Source organism: Leptodactylus fuscus, chromosome 9 (assembly GCF_031893055.1).
Source record: "Leptodactylus fuscus isolate aLepFus1 chromosome 9, aLepFus1.hap2, whole genome shotgun sequence".
In the NCBI taxonomy this organism is placed as follows: domain Eukaryota; kingdom Metazoa; phylum Chordata; class Amphibia; order Anura; family Leptodactylidae; genus Leptodactylus; species Leptodactylus fuscus.
This window is the reverse complement of record NC_134273.1, coordinates 50,297,720-50,323,627: the sequence shown is the minus strand read 5'-3', so window position 1 is coordinate 50,323,627 and position 25,908 is coordinate 50,297,720. Positions and strand designations below refer to the sequence as shown.

Below are 25,908 nucleotides of genomic sequence, written 5' to 3'. Positions count from 1 at the left end.
AATATTATCCCATGCCACACTGCCACTTATGTTGCCACAGATACCACCATGCCAGACTTGTCCTATGGCCTGGTCCATCAAATCATTCTATGCTGTACCTTTATACTGGTACTTTAGGGGCTCTGCAAATGAGACATGGCACCAAAAACTATTCCAGCAAAATCTGCTGTTCAAACCCTCAGTGTCACTCCTTCCCTTCTGTGCACTACTGTGTCCTTTTGTGTGCCCAAAAATCAGTTTACACCCATTATTTATGTGCTCGGGAGAAATTTCACAACAAACTGTCATGCATTTTCTCCTTTAACTCTTTGTGAATGTGTTTATTTTAGGGTTAAATGAACGTTTGTGTCAGGATACGGAGTCGCCGCGGTCTCCTTGCTGCGCGGCGTCTCCCTGGGAGACGTGTTAGGAGTTCTATTGGGTGTGCTTAGGTCATTAAGGGTTAATCTTTTCCTTGCTCTCAGTCTCCATGTCATTAGCCATCAGGTGTGTTCTCTGCTGCTATTTAAACCCCACCCAGGCATGGATCCTTGCCAGCCATTCACTTTGGGTTTCCTGGTCCCCCTGCTCAGTCTGTTTCCCTGTGTGTTTGTATTCGGTCTGTTCCTTGGTTATATACCCGGCTTGTATTTTTGACTATCCCTTGTCTTTTGATTCGGTACCTTTATTATATCTCCTGGCTTGACCTCTTGCTCGTCTGACCTCGCCTTCTCTTCTGTGTCTTGCTGGGACTTGTGGTCCTCCCTGGTTCCATGCTGTTTAGTCTTTTGTTTTGCATTGCAGTTACACTGTGCTTTCTGTTTAGGTGTGACCCCTGTGACTCCAGTCCCTAGGACTTTCAGGGCCTCCTCTTCCCTTATCCTAGCCGCCGGGATAGAAGCGTAAGGAGTCGTGGTAGGCGCACTTCAATTAGGAAGTGCATTGGTCTGCCTCATCTCAGATATTACAGCATAGTTATAGCTGCAGGGCCTACGACCCCTTTTGTCATTAGTTGCACAGTGTTGCTTTCCCAGCTGTGTCACTTTGCACTGCCTGACCCTGACTCCAATCCTTACAGTTTGATTGGAAAAAATGAAATGTTTAAATTTCACCTCCATATTGTTTTAATTTCTGTGACATGCTTAAAGGGTTAACAAACTTCATGTATGCTGTTTTGCATTATTTGAGATGAGCTGTTTTGAAAATGGGGTGATTTATGGGGGTTTCTATTATATAGGCCTTTATAATCCTTGCCAGAACTGAAGGGGTCCATAAAGAATTATTATGGGAAATTTTCTTATAAATTTGGAAAATCGCTGTTGCACTTGTAAGCTTTATAATGTCCAAAATACATTAAAGGACAATTACAAGATGATGCCAATATAAATCAGAGATATGGTAGATAATATTTATTCATGTATTTGTGTAATATGACTATCTCTTTTCACGTTTTGAAAACTGCAATTTTTTCCAAATTTCCAACAAATGTCCTATTTTTTAATAAATAAATATAAAATTAAAATAATTAATCAATATTTACCACTAACATGAAGTATAATGTGTCACGAGAAAACAATCTCAAAATCACTTGTATAAGTTAAAGCGTCTCAAAGTTATTACCGCATAAAGTGACACATGTCAAATTTGAAAAATGAAGCCTAGTCATCTAGGTACTTTTAGGCTTGGTCTTGAAGAGGTTAAAGAGAACGGGCTGCAAAAAACGCGTCAGGTGTTTTACCCCGCGTTTTTTTGTAAAAAAAAAAAAAAAAGCAACGCTTATTTTGCACAAAAAAAAAAAAAAAAGTGCGGTAAAAAAACACGTTTTGCGCTTCCCATTCTCTTCTATTGTTTTCTTCAGGCGGAAAACGACTGAAGAAAGGTCATGTCGCTTCTTTTTCTCTGCTAGCAGAAAAAAAAGCTACCAGTCTACATAGACTAACATTGTATGAAGGAGGATTATGACGTGGATTCCATCAAAATCCTCCTCCATGTCCCCGTGTGAACTAGCCCTTACAAGTCATCAAGTCATTGGCCCATTAATACTCATGCTGTCTCTTCGTCATGTTTGAGGCAGTAAAAAAAAAATCAATAATCTCAATTGTGATATGGAACATTAAATCTCTGTTGAATCCTTACTAAGGCACAGAAATTTTACCTTGCTGGTCTTGTGAAATATGCTTCTTGATCTAACAAAATTGAGAAAATATGTTTCAATAATGCACTTGCAGTCGCTTGGGCAGTAGCACATCTAAGGCAATAGCCTCTAACCACTTGCTAAACACATTCACTACAAGTACATATCTAATACCCCTCTTTGATAATGGAAGATGCTCAATAAAATGAATTGTTTTCCAGGGGCATTGACATTCCAGTATGCCAAAAATTGTACCAATTAAAAAAATTATATAATTTGTGAATGTTTTGTTGCTTTCTGTATACATTGTGGACTGTTTCTTATGTTTCTTATCTCTGATAAATATGTAACCAAAACTATGAAAAGTGATATTCAATCATTAATTTCTTTATTTTCACAGATGGTTTGACTGTGTTTAGAGATTTCTTGAAGTCTGAATTTAGTGATGAAAATATTGAATTTTGGTTGGCCTGTGAAGACTTTAAAAAAACTAAAACTTCCAGCCAACTGGTCGTTAAAGCCAATAAAATATATTGTGAATATATAAAGACTGAGGCTCCACGAGAGGTAATATACAGATTTGTTACTTTTATTCTATTATTGCTATAATGCCATTTAAAATATAAGATATGATATACCAATCTAAATATATATATATATATATATATATATATATATATATATATAATCTCCCTATATTATAAAAATGAATTTCTGTCTGTCTGTCTGTCTGTCTGTGCTCTAATGCGAACCAAACGAGTGGACCGATCTTCATCAAATTTGGTACAGAGATACTTCAGGTATCCGGGAAGGTTTAAGATGAGACTCCAACTCGCTCGGACGTACCGTTGCTGAGATACAGCATTTCAAACACATTGCCCCCCCCCTTAGCCAATACAAACCTGCAAGACTTTCACTCATATTCCAACTGCAATACACACGGTCACTCCACATACACAATACAACACTGATATCCAAACTGAGATACACGCATCAGAGGATTAGATACACAGATCAGCACACAGTATCACACACCAGAGGATTAGATACACGGGTCTGCACACAGTCCCACAAACCAGAGAATTAAATACGCACTTCTGCACACAGTTCCACACACTGAAGGATTAGATACAGGCGTCTACACACAGTTCCACACTCCAGAGGATTAGATACGCGCATCTGCACACATTTGTACACGCCATAGGATTAGATACACGCATCTTCACACAGTTCCACACTCCAGAGGATTAGATACGCGCGTCTGCACACAGTTGTACACGCCATAGGATTAGATATACGCGTCTTCACACAGTACCACATGCAGTAGGATTAGATACGTGCGTCTACACACAGTTCCACACGCCGAAGGATTAGATACGCGCCTCTTCACACAATACCACACAGGGAAAGATTAGATATGTGTGTGTGCACACAGTACCACACTTTGGAGGATGAGATACATGCCTCTGCACACAGTACCACAAGCCAGAGAATTAGATACGCGTCTCAGCACACAGTACCACATGGGGGAGGATTAGATACGCGCGTCTACACACAGTACCACATGCCATAGGATTATATACGCGCATCTGCACACAGTACCACATGCTGGGGGATTGGATACATGCGTCTACACACAGTTCCACACACTGTAGGATTAGATACGCACCTCTTCACACAATACCACACAGGGGAGGATTAGATACACGTGTCTTCACACAGTTGTACATGCCATAGGATTAGATACACGCGTCTTCACACAGTACCACATGCAGTAGGATTAGATACGTGCGTCTACACACAGTTCCACACGCCAAAGGATTAGATACGCGCCTCTTCACACAATACCACACAGGGGAGGATTAGATATGTGTGTGTGCACACAGTACCACACTTTGGAGGATTAGATACATGCCTCTGCACACAGTACCACAAGCCAGAGAATTAGATACGCGTCTCAGCACACAGTATCACACGGGGGAGGATTAGATACGCTCATCTACACACAGTACCACATGCCATAGGATTATATACGCACGTCTGCACACAGTACCACATGCCGGGGGATTGGATACATGCTTCTACACACAGTTCCACACACTGTAGGATTAGATACGCACCTCTTCACATAATACCACACAGGGGAGGATTAGATACACGTGTCTTCACACAGTTGTACACGCCATAGGATTAGATACACGCGTCTGCACACAGTACCACATGCCGTAGGATTAGATACGCGCGTCTACACACAGTACCACATGGGGGAGGATTAGATACGCGCATCTGCACACAGTACCACATGCCGTAGAATTAGATACGCGTGTCTACACACAGTTCCACACTCCAGAGGATTAGATACGCGCGTCTGCACACAGTTGTACACGCCATAGGATTAGATACACACGTCTGCACAGAGTACCACATGCCGTAGGATTAGATACACATGTCTACACACAGTTCCACACTCCAGAGGATTAGATACGCGCGTCTGCACACAGTTGTACACGCCATAGAATTAGATACACGCGTCTGCACACAGTACCACATGCAGTAGGATTAGATACACGACTCTTCACACAGTACCACACAGGGGAGGATTAGATACGTGTGTGCACACAGTATCACACTTTGGAGGATTAGATACATGCCTCTGCACGCAGTACCACAAGCCAGAGAATTAGATACGCGTCTCAGCACACAGTATCACACGGGGGAGGATTAGATACGCGCCTCTTCACACAATACCACACAGGGGATGATTAGATACAGGCCTCTGCATACAGTACGACATGCCAGAGAATTAGATACGCGTCTCAGCACACAGTTCCACATGGGGGAGGATTAGATACACGCATCTGCACACAGTACCACACGCCAGAGTCATTAGATATGCGCGTCTGCACACAGTTTCACTTACTGGAGGATTAGATACGCGCCTCTTCACACAATATCACATGGGGAGGATTAGATATGTGCATCTGCACAAAGTACCACACCAACAAGGATTAGACACTTGCATCTAAACACAGTACTACACGGGGAAGGATTAGATACAGCTTTACTCCAGGTATCCATAACAACTGATCACAGGTTTTTCACTGACATCCAAAATGAGATACACATAATCACATGACGCTTATGGACATACACACAAACCACATACAAAATACACCAGTGCAAAATTGGACAATTCTTATGGGGCCAGTACACAAACATAAAATGTAATATACCCGTGCGAAGCCGGGTCCTCCCTCTAGTATATATATATATATATATTGGAATAGAAATGATAAAGAGAAATATTGTGGCCTTCCATTTGGAATTAGAATGGTCAATGGAATAACTTCTCAGGGTCTAAGATTTTGTTGAATATATTTTTTGCTTTATTCTGGGAACATTTGTGGAAATATTTCAGATCAAGAGCAAGAACTAGGAATCAATTGCCTTTTCCAAGGTCATGTAAAATTATGTTAATACTGGTATGGTATTATTACCACTTCATTTTTTGCTGATTCTCCTCTGTGGACTCCTAAGGGGCTATTTTTTTAAAAAAAATTCATTCAGTTATGGATGATATTACTTGACACAGTAATATAGTTAGAATTGCTCAAAAATATTTGACTACTTGCATTTCCAGACTTTTTTAGATTCTATGTTTTTAAATTCTGAAATTTTTTAATTCTGACCATGGAATTTCATATATCAACTAATGAAGTATTTAGGTGTTGGCAAATTTGATATGCCTGTGTTGCTACAATGTGTCATCCTATCCTATATATTATATAACTTCTTGGTGAACAATGGTTAAAAAAAGAAAAAAAAAAGTATATGTTTATAAGCTCAACAATCTGTGTGTCTTCACAAAGATGCAGAAAAACAGACTAAAAATATTGAGATACTAAGCAATGGAATTCTATATGCAAAAATGTTTTGACTGTATCTTTATTTAGATTTCATTATACTCTTAACATTTTAAATAGATATTAAATATATTTATGGAAATTATAGTTATCATATTATATATTCTATAAAACGTGATCTCTTGGGTACCATGTATACTTCTTATGGAAGTGTCCTAAGTTATATCAATTATTATTTATGTTTAATCAATGATTATTAAAGATTTTCAAATACAGGGGAAGGGGGAAACAGGAGTAAAGGAAATAACAGTAAGGCCATGTCTCGCAGGCCTCCCAGGAACGATAACCAATCGGGGAGCTCCCGATTGGCCAAACATATTGCAAAGTACAAAGAAAACCTCAGCTTGAGCTGAGACAATAGAATGAACGGAAGACAAACAACCAGAGGGGGACACGATGACACCGCAGACAAAGGGACTAGGACAAGAGAGACAGAAGGGAAGAGAGGGAGGGCAGGAAGGGGACCAGACAAGCAAAATCAAAAGAAAGAGGAAGAGAACTCAGAAGAGTCTTGAAACATAACCTAGGGCCGCCAGGTGCTGTCAAACCCAGAGGGGACCGGGGAGTCCTCTGCAACTAGGCAACTTCGCGGAGACGAACATCGTCGCCCCTACGCCAACAGAGAAAACGATCCAGAGAGCAACCCGGAGGAAACATAGGGTTGTCGAAGAGAGGAGAAAGGGGACTGGGAACACGGGCCAGTCTTCCAGAGGAACACACCTGATCCCAGGTATGGAGAAAATGCATGGACAGAACCGAGTGACCTGAGGACTGCGGGTGGTAGTGCGACGGAATCCACAGGAGTGTGGGAAGCGGGGATGCAATGAGGTCATGCTCAATAGCCACCCATTGCTTATCACCACGACGATAGCGTCAATCGAAGAGGTGAAGCAACACTGCAGATCGGTAATATAAGCGGACATCTGGAAGACCAACCCCCTCACAGTGGGTACAACGGGAAAGTGTGCGAAAACTGAGTCTACTCCGCGCCCCACTCCAGACAAATTTGCCAAACAGCGACTGTATACGAGCTAGAAAGGAATGCGGCAAAGGGATGGGGAGAGCCTGGAACAGATACAAGAACCGTGGGAGCACGTCCATTTTAAGGGCATGAATGCGGCCGAACCACGAAAGAGCGCGGGCGCCGTATGCTCGCAGGTCGGAGGAGACCCTCTCTAGAAGCGGGAGATAATTGAGCTGAAATAGGTGAGCGGGGTCGGGGGGGATGTGAATACCAAGGTATTTGAAGGAGGTGGTCTGCCAACGGAATGGAAAGTCACAAGCAAGTTGCGCAGCTTCCGCAGCAGGGAGAATGATGTTGAGGGCTTCGCTTTTAGTGAGATTAACCTTAAAGTTGCTAAGGAGTCCAAAGCGTGAGAATTCCTGCAGAATGGCGGGGAACGATATCCGTGGATGAGAAACGTATAAGAGGAGGTAATCTGAGTACAGGGCTGCTTTAACTGAGTGGGAACCCATCCGGAGACCATGAATATCTGGGCATCGCCGAATTGCCACTGCCAAATGCTCCATGACCAGGGCATAAAGAAGGGGAGAGAGAGGGCAACCTTGGCAGGTGCCATTTCATATCTGAAAGGGGTCCGATAATACCCCATTAGCCCGCACCCGCGCCGTCGCGTCACCATACAAGGAGAACATCTTATTTAGGAAGACAGAGCCAACCCCAATCTAGCGCAGGGTCTCGCGGAGGAAGCCCCAGTGAACCTGGTCAAACGCCTTTTCGGCATCCACCGAGAGAAGACACATAGGCGAGCTGTTTATATCATTATTAGAGATGAGCGAACACTAAAATGTTCGAGGTTCGAAATTCGATTCGAACAGCCGCTCACTGTTCGAGTGTTCGAATGGGTTTCGAACCCCATTATAGTCTATGGGGAACATAAACTCGTTAAGGGGGAAACCCAAATTCGTGTCTGGAGGGTCACCAAGTCCACTATGACACCCCAGGAAATGATACCAACACCCTGGAATGACACTGGGACAGCAGGGGAAGCATGTCTGGGGGCATAAAAGTCACTTTATTTCATGGAAATCCCTGTCAGTTTGCGATTTTCGCAAGCTAACTTTTCCCCATAGAAATGCATTGGCCAGTGCTGATTGGCCAGAGTACGGAACTCGACCAATCAGCGCTGGCTCTGCTGGAGGAGGCGGAGTCTAAGATCGCTCCACACCAATCTCCATTCAGGTCCGACCTTAGACTCCGCCTCCTCCGGCAGAGCCAGCGCTGATTGGCCGAAGGCTGGCCAATGCATTCCTATGCGAATGCAGAGACTTAGCAGTGCTGAGTCAGTTTTGCTCAACTACACATCTGATGCACACTCGGCACTGCTACATCAGATGTAGCAATCTGATGTAGCAGAGCCGAGGGTGCACTAGAACCCCTGTGCAAACTCAGTTCACGCTAATAGAATGCATTGGCCAGCGCTGATTGGCCAATGCATTCTATTAGCCCGATGAAGTAGAGCTGAATGTGTGTGTTAAGCACACACATTCAGCACTGCTTCATCACGCCAATACAATGCATTAGCCAGTGCTGATTGGCCAGAGTACGGAATTCGGCCAATCAGCGCTGGCTCTGCTGGAGGAGGCGAAGTCTAAGGTCGGACCTGAATGGAGACTGGTGTGGAGCGATCTTAGACTCCGCCTCCTCCAGCAGAGCCAGCGCTGATTGGCCGAATTCCGTACTCTGGCCAATCAGCGCTGGCCAATGCATTCTATTAGCCCGATGAAGTAGAGCTGAATGTGTGTGCTAAGCACACACATTCAGCACTGCTTCATCACGCCAATACAATGCATTAGCCAGTGCTGATTGGCCAGAGTACGGAATTCGGCCAATCAGCGCTGGCTCTGCTGGAGGAGGCGGAGTCTAAGGTCGGACCTGAATGGAGACTGGTGTGGAGCGATCTTAGACTCCGCCTCCTCCAGCAGAGCCAGCGCTGATTGGCCGAATTCCGTACTCTGGCCAATCAGCGCTGGCCAATGCATTCTATTAGCCCGATGAAGTAGAGCTGAATGTGTGTGCTTAGCACACATCAGAGCCGAGGGTGCGCTTGAACCCTTGTGCAGCCTCAGTTCTGCTACATCAGAGCCGAGGGTGCGCTTGAACCCTTGTGCACACTCTGCTTCATCAAGCTAATAGAATGCATTGGCCAGCACTGATTGGCCAGAGTACGGAATTCGGCCAATCAGCGCTGGCCAATGCATCCCTATGGGAAAAAGTTTATCTCACAAAAATCACAATTACACACCCGATAGAGCCCCAAAAAGTTATTTTTAATAACATTCCCCCCTAAATAAAGGTTATCCCTAGCTATCCCTGCCTGTACAGCTATCCCTGTCTCATAGTCACAAAGTTCACATTCTCATATGACCCGGATTTGAAATCCACTATTCGTCTAAAATGGAGGTCACCTGATTTCGGCAGCCAATGACTTTTTCCAATTTTTTTCAATGCCCCCAGTGTCGTAGTTCCTGTCCCACCTCCCCTGCGCTGTTATTGGTGCAAAAAAGGCGCCAGGGAAGGTGGGAGGGGAATCGAATTTTGGCGCACTTTACCACGCGGTGTTCGATTCGATTCGAACATGGCGAACACCCTGATATCCGATCGAACATGTGTTCGATAGAACACTGTTCGCTCATCTCTAATCATTATTATTTAACCATCAATAGTTGTGTTCAATGCGATGTTATGTGCGATAAACAACTTGTACAGTAGGGGAAAAAAAAGTATTTAGTCAGTCACCAATTGTGCAAGTTCTCCCACTTAAAAAGATGAGAGAGGCCTGTAATTGACATCACAGGTAGACCTCAACTATGAGAGACAAAATGAGAAAACAAATCCAAAAAATCACAGTCTGATTTGGAAAGAATTTATTTGCAAATTAAGGTGCAAAATAAGTATTTGGTCACCTACAAACAAGCGCACAGCCTCTTCCCTCTGTCTCCCGTTACCTACAACATTATGGGTATGTTTCTTGTTCTGACCTATAGTTGGCACTGTTAGCACGTATGTTTAACTACTCCTAAGTTTGCTACATGTTATTGATAAGGTCAAAGCGGTGTGTATGACTAATTGACCAATAATCCTGGGTAACTGTCGTCATCCTAATTAATTAGGACAGCAGTAAGGAAATTACACCAAACACACAATGTTGGTATTAGTTCTGGTCTCAGCCAAGGAGGAAATCCTGACGCATTTTTATTAAAACAACGCAGGGTTAAATAGTAGCAGAGAAAGGAAGAGCTATACCGTATTTTCCGGCGTATTAGACGAGTTTTTAACCCCCAAAACTTTTCTGAAAAGTTGGGGGTCATCTTATACGCCGGGTATATGTGGGGCAGGGGGTGGAGGAGTGGGATCGCAACCTTCCTGCCGCCGCTGGCTTCCTGCAGCGGCAGGAGTGGAGCGATGCTGCAGTCCCGGCCTCAACAGCAGCCGCAGGGTATGTAAAGCTAATGGCGACCGCTCTGCTGCAGAGCAGTTGCCATAGCAACCGGGTCTCAGCTATACGCAGAGGCCCGATGCTAATGCCCGCAATCAGAATACATTCTAATTGCAGGCATTAAAACTTAACGAAAACACCCCCGGGGCCGGTCCTTATCGGCCCCATATCTTTAAAGTTGCAGGCCGGCTCCTGCGCGGCGAGGTCGCAGGAGCCGACCTGTTCCGGTGTCAGCCGGGAGCCTACTGAAGGCTCCCAGGCCTGTCAGCAATATTACTATCGCAGCTAGTCTATGACCAGCCGCGATAGTAATGTACAGAATCTCCCATAGACGGCAATACACTGGTATTGCCGTCTATGTGTCTTGCAATCAAATGATTGCATTATCCAGGTGGAGAGGCCGCATACGGACATCGGCGGTTTGATTACAACCCATTCCAATGAATGGGTTGTAAAGCAGACTGTGAGCAAGCCGTTGCCTGTCCAGTTTCTCTGGGGTTTAGGACGGAAATCTCAGGGCGGACAGCGGTGGTAGCGTGAACCCTTCTTTATGTAAATGATGGTTCGGCACCAGAGATGAGAGAATAGTACCTCGCTCCATAGGAATGAATGGTCTTCTGGCAGCAAGCCAAGCATTTGTTTTTCTTGCATCCATCTTGGATGCAGGTGCCATCTTATCATATAACATTATACCAGTTTAAAGCATAAGCAATAGAGATGAGCGAACAGTGTTCTATCGAACACATGTTCGATCGGATATCAGGGTGTTCGCCATGTTCGAATCGAATCGAACACCGCGTGGTAAAGTGCGCCAAAATTCGATTCCCCTCCCACCTTCCCTGGCGCCTTTTTTGCACCAATAACAGCGCAGGGGAGGTGGGACAGGAACTACGACACTGGGGGCATTGAAAAAAATTGGAAAAAGTCATTGGCTGCCGAAATCAGGTGACCTCCATTTTAGACGAATAGTGGATTTCAAATCCGGGTCATATGAGAATGTGAACTTTGTGACTATGAGACAGGGATAGCTGTACAGGCAGGGATAGCTAGGGATAACCTTTATTTAGGGGGGAATGTTATTAAAAATAACTTTTTGGGGCTCTATCGGGTGTGTAATTGTGATTTTTGTGAGATAAACTTTTTCCCATAGGGATGCATTGGCCAGCGCTGATTGGCCGAATTCCGTACTCTGGCCAATCAGTGCTGGCCAATGCATTCTATTAGCTTGATGAAGCAGAGTGTGCACAAGGGTTCAAGCGCACCCTCGGCTCTGATGTAGCAGAGCTGAGGCTGCACAAGGGTTCAAGCGCACCCTCGGCTCTGATGTAGGAGAGCCGAGGGTGAACTTGAACCCTTGTGCACCCTCGGCTCTGCTACATCAGAGCCGAGGGTGCGCTTGAACCCTTGTGCACACTCTGCTTCATCAAGCTAATAGAATGCATTGGCCAGCGCTGATTGGCCAATGCATTCTATTAGCCCGATGAAGTAGAGCTGAATGTGTGTGCTAAGCACACACATTCAGCTCTACTTCATCGGGCTAATAGAATGCATTGGCCAGCGCTGATTGGCCAGAGTATGGAATTCGGCCAATCAGCGCTGGCTCTGCTGGAGGAGGCGGAGTCTAAGATCGCTCCACACCAGTCTCCATTTAGGTCCGACCTTAGACTCCGCCTCCTCCAGCAGAGCCAGCGCTGATTGGCCGAATTCCGTACTCTGGCCAATCAGCACTGGCTAATGCATTGTATTGGCGTGATGAAGCAGTGCTGAATGTGTGTGCTTAGCACACACATTCAGCTCTACTTCATCGGGCTAATAGAATGCATTGGCCAGCGCTGATTGGCCAGAGTACGGAATTCGGCCAATCAGCGCTGGCTCTGCTGGAGGAGGCGGAGTCTAAGATCGCTCCACACCAGTCTCCATTCAGGTCCGACCTTAGACTCCGCCTCCTCCAGCAGAGCCAGCGCTGATTGGCCGAATTCCGTACTCTGGCCAATCAGCACTGGCTAATGCATTGTATTGGCGTGATGAAGCAGTGCTGAATGTGTGTGCTTAACACACACATTCAGCTCTACTTCATCGGGCTAATAGAATGCATTGGCCAATCAGCGCTGGCCAATGCATTCTATTAGCGTGAACTGAGTTTGCACAGGGGTTCTAGTGCACCCTCGGCTCTGCTACATCAGATTGCTACATCTGACGTAGCAGTGCCGAGTGTGCATCAGATGTGTAGTTGAGCAAAACTGACTCAGCACTGCTAAGTCTCTGCATTTGCATAGGAATGCATTGGCCAGCCTTCGGCCAATCAGCGCTGGCTCTGCCGGAGGAGGCGGAGTCTAAGGTCGGACCTGAATGGAGACTGGTGTGGAGCGATCTTAGACTCCGCCTCCTCCAGCAGAGCCAGCGCTGATTGGTCGAGTTCCGTACTCTGGCCAATCAGCACTGGCCAATACATTTCTATGGGGAAAAGTTAGCTTGCGAAAATCGCAAACTGACAGGGATTTCCATGAAATAAAGTGACTTTTATGCCCCCAGACATGCTTCCCCTGCTGTCCCAGTGTCATTCCAGGGTGTTGGTATCATTTCCTGGGGTGTCATAGTGGACTTGGTGACCCTCCAGACACGAATTTGGGTTTCCCCCTTAACGAGTTTATGTTCCCCATAGACTATAATGGGGTTCGAAACCCATTCGAACACTCGAACAGTGAGCGGCTGTTCGAATCGAATTTCGAACCTCGAACATTTTAGTGTTCGCTCATCTCTAATAAGCAACTATATCTAGCATTCAGCTTTTAAGGAGAACAATGTTTTTCATATATTTCATGATTATAACCTTCACATTATTATACTTTGTGCAGTAGTTTATGTGAGATCTACTTATGGCACTTGCCTATCTGCTGCACACTTTTCTATTATGATGTATGGATTCTTTGTCATATGAGATACAGACACTGATACATACCCTTATATGTATATATACTGGCTATGTGAATTTCACTTGATTAGATAGGGAGTCATGGTCAAGTTTGCAGGCTGTTTGTTTCGCTGACCCTATAGTTATTTTGCACTGTTGTGTCTGTCCTTGGACACATACGATTATCTATGTGTTATTTTTGTAATTGAAAAAAAATGTTATACTTTTCTATATGCTGAGTGTTTTGTCTTGCCTTTTCTTGGCCTACAAACCAGCAAGATTTCTGGCTCTCACAGACCTGTAACAACTTCTTTAAGAGGCTCCTCTGTCCTCCACTGATTACCTGTAGTAATGGCACCTGTTTGAACTTTCTATCAGTATAAAAGACAGATATCCACAACCTCAAACAGTCACACTTCAAACTCCACGATGGTGAAGACCAAAGCGCTGTTGAAGGACACCAGAAACAAAATTGTAGTCCTGCACCAGGCGGGGAAGACTGAATCTGCTATAGGCAAGCAGCTTGGTGTGAGGAGATCAACTGTGGGAGCAATAATTAGAAAATGGAAGACATATAAGACCACTGGTAATCTTGCTAGATCTGGGGCTCCAAGCAAAATGATCACAAGATCGGTGAGCAAAAATCCCTTAACCACACGGGAGGACCTAGTGAATGACCTGCAGAAAGCTGGGACCAATGTAACAAAGGCTACCATCAGTAACACACTACCCTGCCAGGGATTCAGATCTTGCAGTGCCAGACGTGTCCCCCTACTTAAGCCAGTACTTGTCCGGGCCCGTCTGAGGTTTGCTAGACAGCATTTGAATGATCCAGAACAGTACTGGGAGAATATCATATGGTTAGATGAAACCAAAGTAGAGCTGTTTGGTAGAAACACAACTTGTCGTGTTTGGAAGAGAAAGAATGCCAAGTTGCATCCAAAGAACACCATACCTACTGTGAAGCCCGGGAGTGGCAACATCATGCTTTGGGGCTGTTTCTCTGCAAAGGGACCAGGACAACTGATCCATGTACATGAAAGTATAAATGGTGCCATGTATCGTGAGATTTTGAGTGCAAACCTCCTTCTATCAGCAAGGGCATTGAAGATTAAACGTGGCATGACATTGATTCCAAGCACACCGTCAGGGCAATGAGGGAGTGGTTTCGTAAGAAGCACTTCAAGGTCCTGGGGTAGCCTAGCCAGTCTCCAGATCTCAACCCTGTAGAATACCTTTGGATCGAGTTAAAAGTCCATGTTGCCCAGTGACAGCCTCAAAACATCGCTGCTCTAGAGTAAACCTGCATGGAGGAATGGGCCAACATACCAGCAACAGTGTGTGCCAACCTTGTGAAGACTTACAGAAAACATTTAACCTCTGTCATTGCCAACAAAGGATATATAACAAAGTATTGACATGAACTTTTGTTATTGACCAAATACTTATTTTCCACCATAATTTGCAAATAATTTATTTTCAAATCATCCAATGTTATTTTCTGGATTTGATTTCTCATTTTGTCTCTAATAGTTGAGGTCTACCTATGATGCCAATTACAGGCCTCTCTCATCTTTTTAAGTGGGAGAACTTGCACAATTGGTGGCTGACTAAATACTTTTGTCCCCTACTGTACAAGTTGTTTATCCCACATAACTGTGGAAATTATGTGTCTTATATTACAACTACATTTTTGGCTAGGCTGTGTTACAGAGGTAGATATCTCATCACCCTCTCACGTTGGGAATTTGATTAAAACAAGTACTATAGATCAGTTTATCAATTAAAAAAAGTCCCTCAATTTAAAAATATATATGAGAGAATTTTCATATGTATATGCATATTGAATGTGTTGTTTTTTTTTTTTTTTTTTGTGGAGACTCCCTGGATTGGACAGATATGGGTGGGTTTAGGATTTTTTTGAGTTTGTAAATGTGCACAGACTACCAAAAAAAAATGAGAAATCCGTCAAATGCAACCAATAATTCTACAGTATTCATCCAGAGAAAACTAGGAATTGTAGGAAGTAGATGTAAATGTTATCTAGAAAAAAAAATTAGCAAGGCACAGAAATTTTTTGATTTAAATTAGCCACATAGTTGATACATTTGAATAAACATAGGTGTAACCTATAGACTGTGGGGAAGTTAGCTCGGTAGAAGCAGTGGTGCAGACCCAGTCAAGACAGGGACACAAAATACAGCAAATTGGTTTATTTAGAAAAAAAAACCTGATAAATAAATAAACCTTGACTTCAGCACAAAAATAAACATAAAATACTGCCTTAACTTTGGTAAATACAAAAAAAAGTACCTTCTTGTCTGAGCCACTAGCTAACAGAATGGATAACCTAACTATACGTGTGGCTTACTTTCAGCCAAACGAACAAAATAGGAGAATAGTGTCTGACAGGGTTACAGGACAGAACAATACACCTCCTTTCAACTCATGGAACTGTCCTGAACTGCAGGCTCTGCAGCCTTTTATGGATCAGTAATGAGCCAAGGTTCTACACCTGGGATGAGGCCTACTTCAGATCCGCCTTGGACCACATATATGTCAGAAACCTTGTGCTGATATACCTAGACTCCGGCACTTTGCCTGTCACATTCTCACAAGATTTATAGAACATGAGTTGAATGCCTGAGTCTAAATAATGTATGGCTGTCAAAATAAATCCTTGGATTAACACCCCATCTCTAGAAATCTAACACCACCCTTAATATGTAAAATCTTTTTCTCAAAAGGCACATCATCTTGCCAGGTTACAGACCTGGGTATGATATATCTTTTAGGATATATATATATTATATACACAAACCCAAAACAGTCAAAGACAGGGACACGAAATATGCAGCAAATAAGAATTAGAAAAAAACACAAACAAAACAACCCAGGAAGATAACTTCAGGCACAATATGAGCAAAACAAAATACAGCCTTAACTTCAGGCAAAAACAAAACAAAAAAAATCAACTAAATAGAAATGATAACCAAACTATATGTGTGGCTTGCTACCAGCCACACAAACAAAACAATCACAATATTGTTTCACTGGACTCAAAGGTTACAGGACAGACCCAGCCACCTCCTCTCACTCCATGGATCTGCATTAGAGTGCAGATCTGCAGCATTTTTCTGGTACAGTAATAAGCCAAGGACTCACTCCTGGAGCTGAGGCATACTCAAGACCCACACTGGACCACACATAAGTTAAAAACCTGGGGAAGATATAGCGTGATTCCAGCACTCTGCCTGCTACCTTTTCACTATATATATATATATATATATATATATATATATATATATATATATATATATATATATGAAGAGCTCAACGGAAAAATGGCCTAAGTCCAAAAATCAATATTGTGAGAAAAACGAAATTTAAAGTTTTAGCCTAAAGCAAACGGGCATTATTGTGGAATATATCTATCCAATGTAATCAGCTAATGAACACCGTTAATATATATACACGTATCTTTATGGTTGCCGCAGCAGTCGGCTTAAGTGCAATCTTATGCTAATATCGTCAAATATACCGTAAAAATTATTAAACGATGAAGAAGAATAATTACCTGCCTCCCTTTTCGGCGCTAAATATGTGCAAAAGTCGATTTAGAGCCTTTTAAACAATAAGACAAAGTTTTTACACTAATATAAACAACAGACCGGAAGTCACGATTTCAATGAAAAAATGACCAGCGAGAGTGAAGTAAGTTTGTATTGGACTTAGGCCATTATTCCATTGAATGTAAATTCTTCTGCATTGAAATATATGGACTTAGGTCATTAATCCTAGGTACCTTGTAAACCCAATGCATAGAACGAGGTACAAAGAAGCTTTCTAGGTAATAATTTGAAATATGACAAAATGTGGACTTAGGCCATTTTTCCGTTGAGCTCTTCATATATATTATTAGGACAAATAGTCACAGTAATTATGTATTGATTTTCTAATGATTCAAGAGGTGGGGGTGGGACAAAAAAAAAATCTTAAAAGCATTTTTTAAAAAGAAAAAAAAGCATAAAAATTCAAATCACCCTACTTTACCACCCAAACAGTATTACTTGCTCCACAGTGGTCCCTAAACAGTATTACGTGCTCCACAGTGGCCCCAACACAGAATTATGTGCTCACAGTGCCCTCTAGAGCCTGAGCTCCCATTCCCCCTCTTGCTCACACACAGCCTGCACCCCCATGTCCCCCTCTTGCTCACATGCAGCCTGCACCTCCATTCCCCCACATGCTCAAATGCAGCCTGCACCCCCATGTCCCCCTCTTTATCACACATGCTCTCTTCTCTCCTCACCTTCCATCAAACAAGAGTCTGATGATATCATAGGGGGCTAAAGTACCTTTAATGACGTCATGAAGTCATCAAAGGTCCTTTAGCCCACTAGGATTCAGCATCTACTGCAGGAAGAGCCCCGGAGCGGATGCTCAGCCCAGGTCAGGAGAGTATGAATATTTTTTTTGTTTTTATACACCTATCCTGGGCTGGCATTTAATGGAAAGGGGACCAGTCAGGCCCCTTTCCATTAACATTATGTGTAGTGGTCGGGGAACACGGCTTTCGCCTGACGTAAAATTACGGCCGGTGGTCCTGGTCTCTGAGGTGTGGCCAATTGTAAATTTACGGCCGGCCTTCAGAGACCCCCTTGACGGGGATCGGGTGTTAGCTGTTTTACCCTGTTTAACGTTTTCTGTGCCTAGGAGAAATTGCATAACAAACTGTGAGATGTATTTTATCCTTTAACCCTTTGTGAATGTGTTAATCTTAGGCATAAATGAATATATCATTGGATAAAAATGAAACATCTAAATTTTAGCTCCATATTCTTTTAATTCCTGTGAAATGCTTAAAGGGTTAAACTTGCCAAAAGCTGTTTTGAATTATTTGAGGGGTGCAGTTTTAAAAATGTGGTGCTTTATGGGGGATTCTAATATATAGGCCTTTATAATCCTCTTCAGAAGTTGTCCCTAAAAAAAAGGAGTTTGGGAAATTTTCTTGTAAAATCTGGAAAATCGCTGTCAGGGTGCATTCACACTGAGTAAACGCTAGCTTATTCTGAACTTAAAACACGTTCAGAATAAGCGGCGTCTAAAGCAGCTCCATTCATTTCTATGGGAGGCGGCATACGAGCGCTCCCCATAGAAATGAATGGGATGCTTCTTTCACTCCGAGCAGTCCCATTGAAGTGAATGGGGAGTGCCGGCGTGTACGGCAAGCTCTGCTCATGCCGAAGCGTACACGCCGGCACTCCTCATTCACTTCAATGGGACTGCTCGGAGTGAAAGAAGCATCCCATTCATTTCTATGGGGTGCGCTCGTATGCCGGCTCCCATAGAAATGAATGGAGCTGCTTTAGACGCCGCTTATTCTGAACGTGTTTTACGTTCAGAATAAGCTAGCGTTTACTCAGTGTGAATGCACCCTTACACTTCAAAGCCTTCTAACATCCAAAATACATTAAAGGTTGATTAAAAGATTATACCAATATAAAGCAGAGATATGGTAGATAATACTTTTCAATGTATTTGGGAGGTATGACTATTTGCCTGAAAAGCAGAGCATTTCACATTTTGAAAATTGCGATTTTTTTTTTCCAAATTTCCATATTTTTTTTAGAAATAAATACAAATTTTTTTTTATCAATGGTTAGTATCTTATGTGTCACTTTATATGGCAATAACTTTGAGATGTTATAACTTACACAAGTGATTCTGAGATTTTTGTTTTCATGACGTTTCATGTTTTCATGTTAGTACATGAAGTACAATATGTCATGAAAAAATCTCAGAATCACTTGTGTGAAATAAGATAAAATAATCCTTTATTAGTCCCACAGTGGGGAGATTTCAGTATGTTACAACAGCATAGTAATACAAATACAGGATAATACACAGTAATATAATACGGAAGTAGACACACATAAATTGAGAAGATATACTAGGAGTCTGTAGCAGCTAAGGGCTAAGGAACAGAAGAAGAAAGAAGGAAGACTTCATAATCATAATCATTAGTTTTCTGTACGGGGTGATCTTCGCTTGGTCTGATGTAGATTATACAGCCTGATCGCGGTTGGAAGGAAGGACTTGCGATAGCGCTCCTTCTCACACTTGGGGTGAAGCAAACGGTCACTTACAGTGCTGCTAAGTGCCATCAAGGTCCCATACATGGGGTGAGATTTGTTCACCCGTATGGAGCTCACCACTGACAGTGTCCTTTTGTCACCCACCACCTGTACTGGGTCCAGGGGGCTCCCCAGTACAGAGCTGGCCCTTCTGATCAGCCTGTCAAGTCTATTTCTTTCCCTCGTTGATATACTGCTCCCCCAGCAGGCTACCCCAAAAACAATGGCTGAAGCAACCACAGAGTTGAAAAAGGTCCTAAGAAGTGGCCCCTGAACTCCGAAGGCCCTCAGCCTCCTGAGCAGGTAGAGCCTGCTGTGACCCTCTCTGTGCAAGGCCTCCAGGTGATCAGCCCAGTCTAGTTTATTATTGAGGAGAACACCCAGATACTTATAGGTCCTGAATATCTCAATGCATGTCCCTTGGATCTCCACTGGGGCCAGGGCACTTCTCCGTTTACTAAAGTCCACCACCATCTCCTTGGTCTTCCCAGCATTAATCCTGAGGTGGTTCTGCTGGCACCATTCAACCAAATCCCGGTTTAAGCCTCTGTATTCCCTATAGTTACCATCAGTGATGAGGCCCTACTATCGTCGAGTCATCGGAGTACTTCTGTAAGTAACAGCTGGATGAGTTGTGCCTAAAGTCAGGAGTGTACAGTGTGAAGAGAAATGGGGCAAGAACTGTACCTTGTGGTGCCCCTGTACTACAGATCACAGTGTCAGACACACAGTCCTGGGCTCTCACATACTGAGGGCAGTTTGTCAGGTAGTCTAGTATCCACTTGGACAGGTGATGGTCCACATCACCAAGGTTCAGCTCCTCAACAGCCCTGGCTGAATGGTGTTGAACGCACTGGAGAAATCAAAGAACATTATTCTCACAGTGTTTTCGGGTTTCTCTAGGTGAGAGAGAGCTCTGTGAAGAAGGTGGATGATGGCGTCATCTACCCCAATGCCCGGCCGATAGGCACACTAAAGGGCATAGGTATGTCAGGAACAGTCTCTCTAGAACCTTCAGCAGGTGGGATGTCAGTGCTATAGGTCGGTAGTCATTGTAGTACATCGGGTTGGATTTCTTTGGTACTGGTACCACACAAGAGGTTTTCCACAGTTGAGGTACCACTCCCAGCTTTAGACTCTCATTGTACATGTGAGTAATAATACCACACAGCTGGTCTCCGCACATTTTAAGAACTCTTGCGCTTATCCCATCAGATCCTCCAGCCTTGTCTGCTTTAATCTTCTTGATTTCCCTCAGGGGTGAACCTGCTCCTTTCGCCGCCCGAGGCGAAGTACAGAAAGCCATCCCCCCCCCCGCCGGGGGAGGGGGCGCAGCGGGGCGGGGCTTAGCAGAGGGGGCGTGGCGACTCAAAGGGGGCAGGGCTTAGCGCCGTTCGCCAGCAGAGAGCAGGCCCAGAGACTGCTTGCGTGTGAGGGGAGGCTGCTGGAGCAGCGCTGCTCCAGTGGCCTCCCCAAACCACCGCTCAGTGCTAAGCCAGTCCAGGACAGCTTGTCCTGGAATGGCTTAGGTTAGCAAAAATGCCGCCCTCCCTGAGGCCCTGGCATAGTGCCGCCTGAAGCGCTCGCTTCAGGTCGCCTCATGGGAGGTGCGGCACTGATTTCCCTACACACTTGAGACACCTTGAGGATCAGATAGCCAGATTACGGTTGACTGCCAGTCGGTGGGGGTTGGGTCTTGATGTGTAAATGGAGGGGGCTGACTGACATGCTGGTGAAGGGAAAGTTGGTTTGGAGTTAACTCTATTGAAGAATGGATTAAGCTAGTTAAGTTACTTCCTGTCACCTTCTATCTGGTGACCTGCTTTTTGTTTATGCCCAGATATTGTCTTCAGACTGTCCCAGTTATAACATCTCAAAGTTATTGCCATATAAAGTGACACATAAGATACTTTTAGACCTGGTCCTTAACCGGTTAACCTTTCAGTTTACTGCTTGAACCTTCTTGCCTACCTTGACCTTATTACCACCATGTTTGGCATTTCAATTTCCCTGCAATTAAATTCTCTACAAATAACATGCAATTATGATTTAGAATGATTACGACTTTTGTTTCAGAAGATAAATTACATTTCTTTATATATTAAGCATATTTCATTTTCCACAGGTAAATATTGATCACAAAACAAGAGAGCTTATTTCCCAGAAAATCTCACAACCAACGGCTGATTGTTTTGATGATGCTCAACAACTTATTGTTTGTCTTATGGCAAAGGACTCTCTTCCACGCTTTTTACGGTCAGAGCATTATAAAGAGCTGGTGAAGAAGCAACAAAATAATGGACAAAAAAGATGGCTGTCCTTTTAGTAGCAAAATAATTAAGATATTTACAGCTTCAATAAATCACTTTAAAAGATATTTGATTGTGACACTCACTGTTTACTGAAATAAAATGGATTTTACACATTTTTTTGTCTAACTGAAACACCACAATTCATTCTTACTATAAATGTGTATAGTAGTAGCATACGCATTTCATCTGACCAACTCAGTAATATCAACTTAATTTTCTCCATTTCTGGTAAAAACAAAACAAAAAAACAACACATATTATACCTGGTATTATAAATTTGCATAAAGCCACAAATATGCTAAACATATTAAAATGTAATAAATGAACTAAAAATTTGAAGGCACCATGTTTTTTTTACATTTGTTTTTACTATTTTTAAGATACCATCGTTAAAGAGGACTTTTCACCACCTGGGGCACATGCGGTTTTATATACCGTTAGAAAGTCGACAGGGCGGCGAATGGCGGAAAATAGCAGCGCCCATGTTGCCTGCACAGTTTACACGCTGCGGTCACGTTTAACCGCAGTTTTTAAAGGGTTAACAGCAGCGATGACGGAAAGCACAGAAGAACGGCGAGTAGAACGCAGGTGTGAACCTAGCGTAATTTACAAATGGACAAGATGTTTGTTGAAAACTAAATGTGTAGCCCCTGTTATCAGAACAATTAGAGAATCTAATTTTAATATGTTTATATGCAATAGTATATATAAAAACTATTTAGCTTTAGGTCAAAAGTAAAATGTAATTTTTCACATTTTATAACCTCTAGTGAAATTTTTTTTTCTAATTTAGTTAAATACTACTTATATTGATCCTGGACCTAGTTCACTCAGACCAAACAGGTTTCATGCCAGGTAAATCTACGTCCGATAATCTTAGACGCGTCCAGGTGGTGGCTCAGATTGGGTCCGTCTCTTCTGTTGACTGGGCAACAGCCTCTTTAGACGCAACCAAAGCCTTTGATTCAGTCGAGTGGCCCTTCCTTTTACAATACGTAAATTTGGATTTGGGGAGGGTTTTATTACTTGGGTGTCACTTCTGTACCAATCTCCTAGAGCGGCGTTGTCCATTAATGGCTCGCTGTCTTTGTACTTCTCGCTGGGCAGAGACACGCAGCAGGGCTGTCCACTTTCACCGCTGCTGTTTGCCTTAGCCATGGAACCCTTGGCCATGCTTCTTCAACAGGACCCTATCTACTGGGGCATATTTGTTGGCTCCCGGAGGAGAGAGTCGCGCTTTATGCCAACGACCTCCTCCTCTTCCTGTTTGATCCTTCTGTGTCGCTGCCCCGCGCTATGGAGCTGATAGATGTATTTGGTAATTATTCAGGCCTGCGCACTAACTGGGCTAAATCTTCCTATATGCATATCGGTCATGCTTCAGCAGCGGTGGAGGGGGAAATGATGTGTGGGCTGCAGATAGTTTTGGCTTATAAATATCTCGGTATCATACTCCACAGGGACCATAAGCGGTTCCTTGACTTGAATATATTCCCTCTCCTCTCCCACTTTAGGTCTAAATTTCAAACCTGGGCTGTATTGCCCCTATCTGTGGCGAGTCAGATTAACCTCATCAAAATGATTGTCCTACCCAAGTGCCTATATGTCTTAAGCCACTCGGCCGTGCCCACGCCCCTTCGCTTCTTTAAACAGTTGGATTCCTTCATTAACTCTTTTGTGTGGGGCCACTCTAGACCTAAGTTGAGACTATCCGCTCTTCAGAGACCAAAGCAGCTGGGGGGGGCTGCATCTCTCCCCGACCAGTTCCTTTACTACCTAGCTGGTCAGCTCCGCTTTGTTTGGCCTTGGCTCTCCCCGAAGCAGCTCCGGGGCCCAGAGGCCCATCACCTGGACTTGCGTACCCTGTGGCTGGTGTTAGAAAACCCCCAACTATTTAGGGGCAAACTTTTGCCTCTTCACACTCTGGCGGCACAGGTTTGGAAGCAGGCCCGGAAAGTGTCTTCCTATTCTGACACCCCTGAGGAAACCCCCCTGTGGGATAATCCTGGTCTGCCTGACCTTTATGGGTTACCTGATGCCCGGTCTTGGTCCCGGTATGGTGTACTCTATCTTTCAGACCTATATGTACATGCTCTCTCCTCTCTGTTTCCTATCCAGCCGGGTGCCATTTCTGAATACCTGTTCATTGGTGTGCTACGTTCTCAGGGTCCACAGGGTCTAATTTCCGCTCTTTACGAATATCTGATCTATGCTAAAGTGTCCTTGGTTGAGAACCCCGGCCCTGATGCACCAATATCCCAGAGCTGACGGATGAAACGTTTCAGGATATTTTGAAGTCTCCTCTTTACATTTCTCCCTCAGCCAATAATAAGTTGATACAATTGTTTACCTTGCAACAATGTTACCTGACTCCGGCTCGCCTCCACAAGATTGGTAATTTGCCTGCCTCGAATTACCTCAGGTGCCCGCATCCTCGTGCAGACTTCTGGCATATGATATGGAAGTGTCCGATTGTACGGGCTTATTGGAGGGGGGTGATGGATCTCCTGGCAGACGTCCTGGGCGATCCTGTCCCATTTTCTCCTGAAACTTGCTTGTTTGTCGTTCTGGATGATGAGTCCTGGCACAATCATGTCTGGATATTTCTCTGAGAAAGTTTATTCTATGCCAGGAAGGCTATTGCCCTCAGGTGGATGGCCCCTCGGTCTCAGTTAGTGTCTCAATGGCACAAACTGGTTAATTTTATCCTCTCTTTCAACCAAATTATTTACAAAGGCAGGGGCTGCCCTCAGAAATTTACTAAGGTCTGGGGAGCATGGTGTGCTTCCCCCACCACCCAATATTATGCTTCCCTCCACGCGCTCAGCATTGGGCACTTACGTATCCTGAGACGAGACGTCTTCCGGGTGGATCTGTTGCCCCTTACCTATGGGTGTAATTGTGTATTTGCCGACACTGTTGTGCTCTTCCGTTTTTTGCATTCCTCTCTGCTCGGGGTGGTGGGGATGTTTATCGGTGTTTTTTTGCTATGTTTTATTCTTTTTGCTGTTCTGTACATGTTCTTGATTACCCTGTTTATTTTGTTGCAACTCCTTCAATAAAACCAGTTTAAAAAAAAAATAAAAAAAAATACTACTTATATTAAGCTTTATTTGTCCTGAAAAAAACATGGTAAAAATAGTTGAGATGCAAAGCCATTAAAAACATATTATGGTGTAAAGCAATGTGTACCAAAGTGCTAAGTTTGGCCTGAGCATTGGGGCATCAATGACACTTGGTCCTGAAAGGGTTAAATCAAGAAGACTGGGGAGAGACACAGCATTTTTAATGGACCCAGAACAGGAACAATTTGACATGATAGTCATCAAGATTATGAGTAGAGATCAGCGAACACTATTCGAAACAGCCGTTTCGAATAGCATGCTCCCATAGAAATGAATGTAAGCGGCCGCCACGTCGACTTTGCCGGCGGCCAGCCGCTTAACCCCCCCCCCCCCACATCCATTCATTTCTATGGGAGCATGCTATTCAAAACGGCTGTTTCGAATAGTGTTCGCTCATCTCTAATGATGAGGCAAGATAATGAGAATCTACTCTATCATCATCTACTTATTTTTCCTATTCATTTCTTACCTTTTCACTTAGTGCGTTGGTCGCACCTTTTGCTTATTGCACAGTAAATGGCCAAATTAATTGGGGCTTTTTTTTTTTTTTTTTACTTCTTTTCTTCTTCTTCCACAGCAGCACTGCCTCCTTCATGTAAATAAATTACACTCACCGGCCACTTTATTAGGTACACCATGCTAGTAACTGGTTGGACCCCCTTTTGCCTTCAGAACTGCCTCAATTCTTCGTGGCATAGATTCAACAAGGTGCTGGAAGCATTCCTCAGAGATTTTGGTCCATATTGACATGATGGCATCACACAGTTGCCGCAGATTTGTCGGCTGCACATCCATGATGCGAATCTCCCGTTCCACCACATCCCAAAGATGCTCTATTGGATTGAGATCTGGTGACTGTGGAGGCCATTGGAGTACAGTGAACTCATTGTCATGTTCAAGAAACCAGTCTGAGATGATTCCAGCTTT

At 43.7% G+C, this 25,908-nt stretch overlaps 1 protein-coding gene and 1 long non-coding RNA gene across 2 annotated transcripts in view; one reads left to right on the top strand and one right to left on the bottom strand.

Annotated features, from left to right (window-relative positions):
* The window catches only part of RGS21 (regulator of G protein signaling 21), a 32,681-nt gene extending 10,811 nt beyond the window's left edge, over positions 1–21,870 (top strand). The window contains exons 2-3 of the mRNA XM_075286724.1: positions 2,514–2,680; positions 21,670–21,870. Of these exons, the coding sequence (XP_075142825.1) occupies positions 2,514–2,680; positions 21,670–21,870 (368 nt within the window). The remainder of the gene's footprint in view (positions 1–2,513; positions 2,681–21,669) is intronic.
* Positions 13,682–25,908, bottom strand: part of LOC142218189 (uncharacterized) — a 136,361-nt gene continuing 124,134 nt past the window's right edge. Inside the window, exon 2 of the long non-coding RNA XR_012717447.1 lies at positions 13,682–14,178. This is a non-coding gene — a long non-coding RNA (uncharacterized LOC142218189). The remainder of the gene's footprint in view (positions 14,179–25,908) is intronic.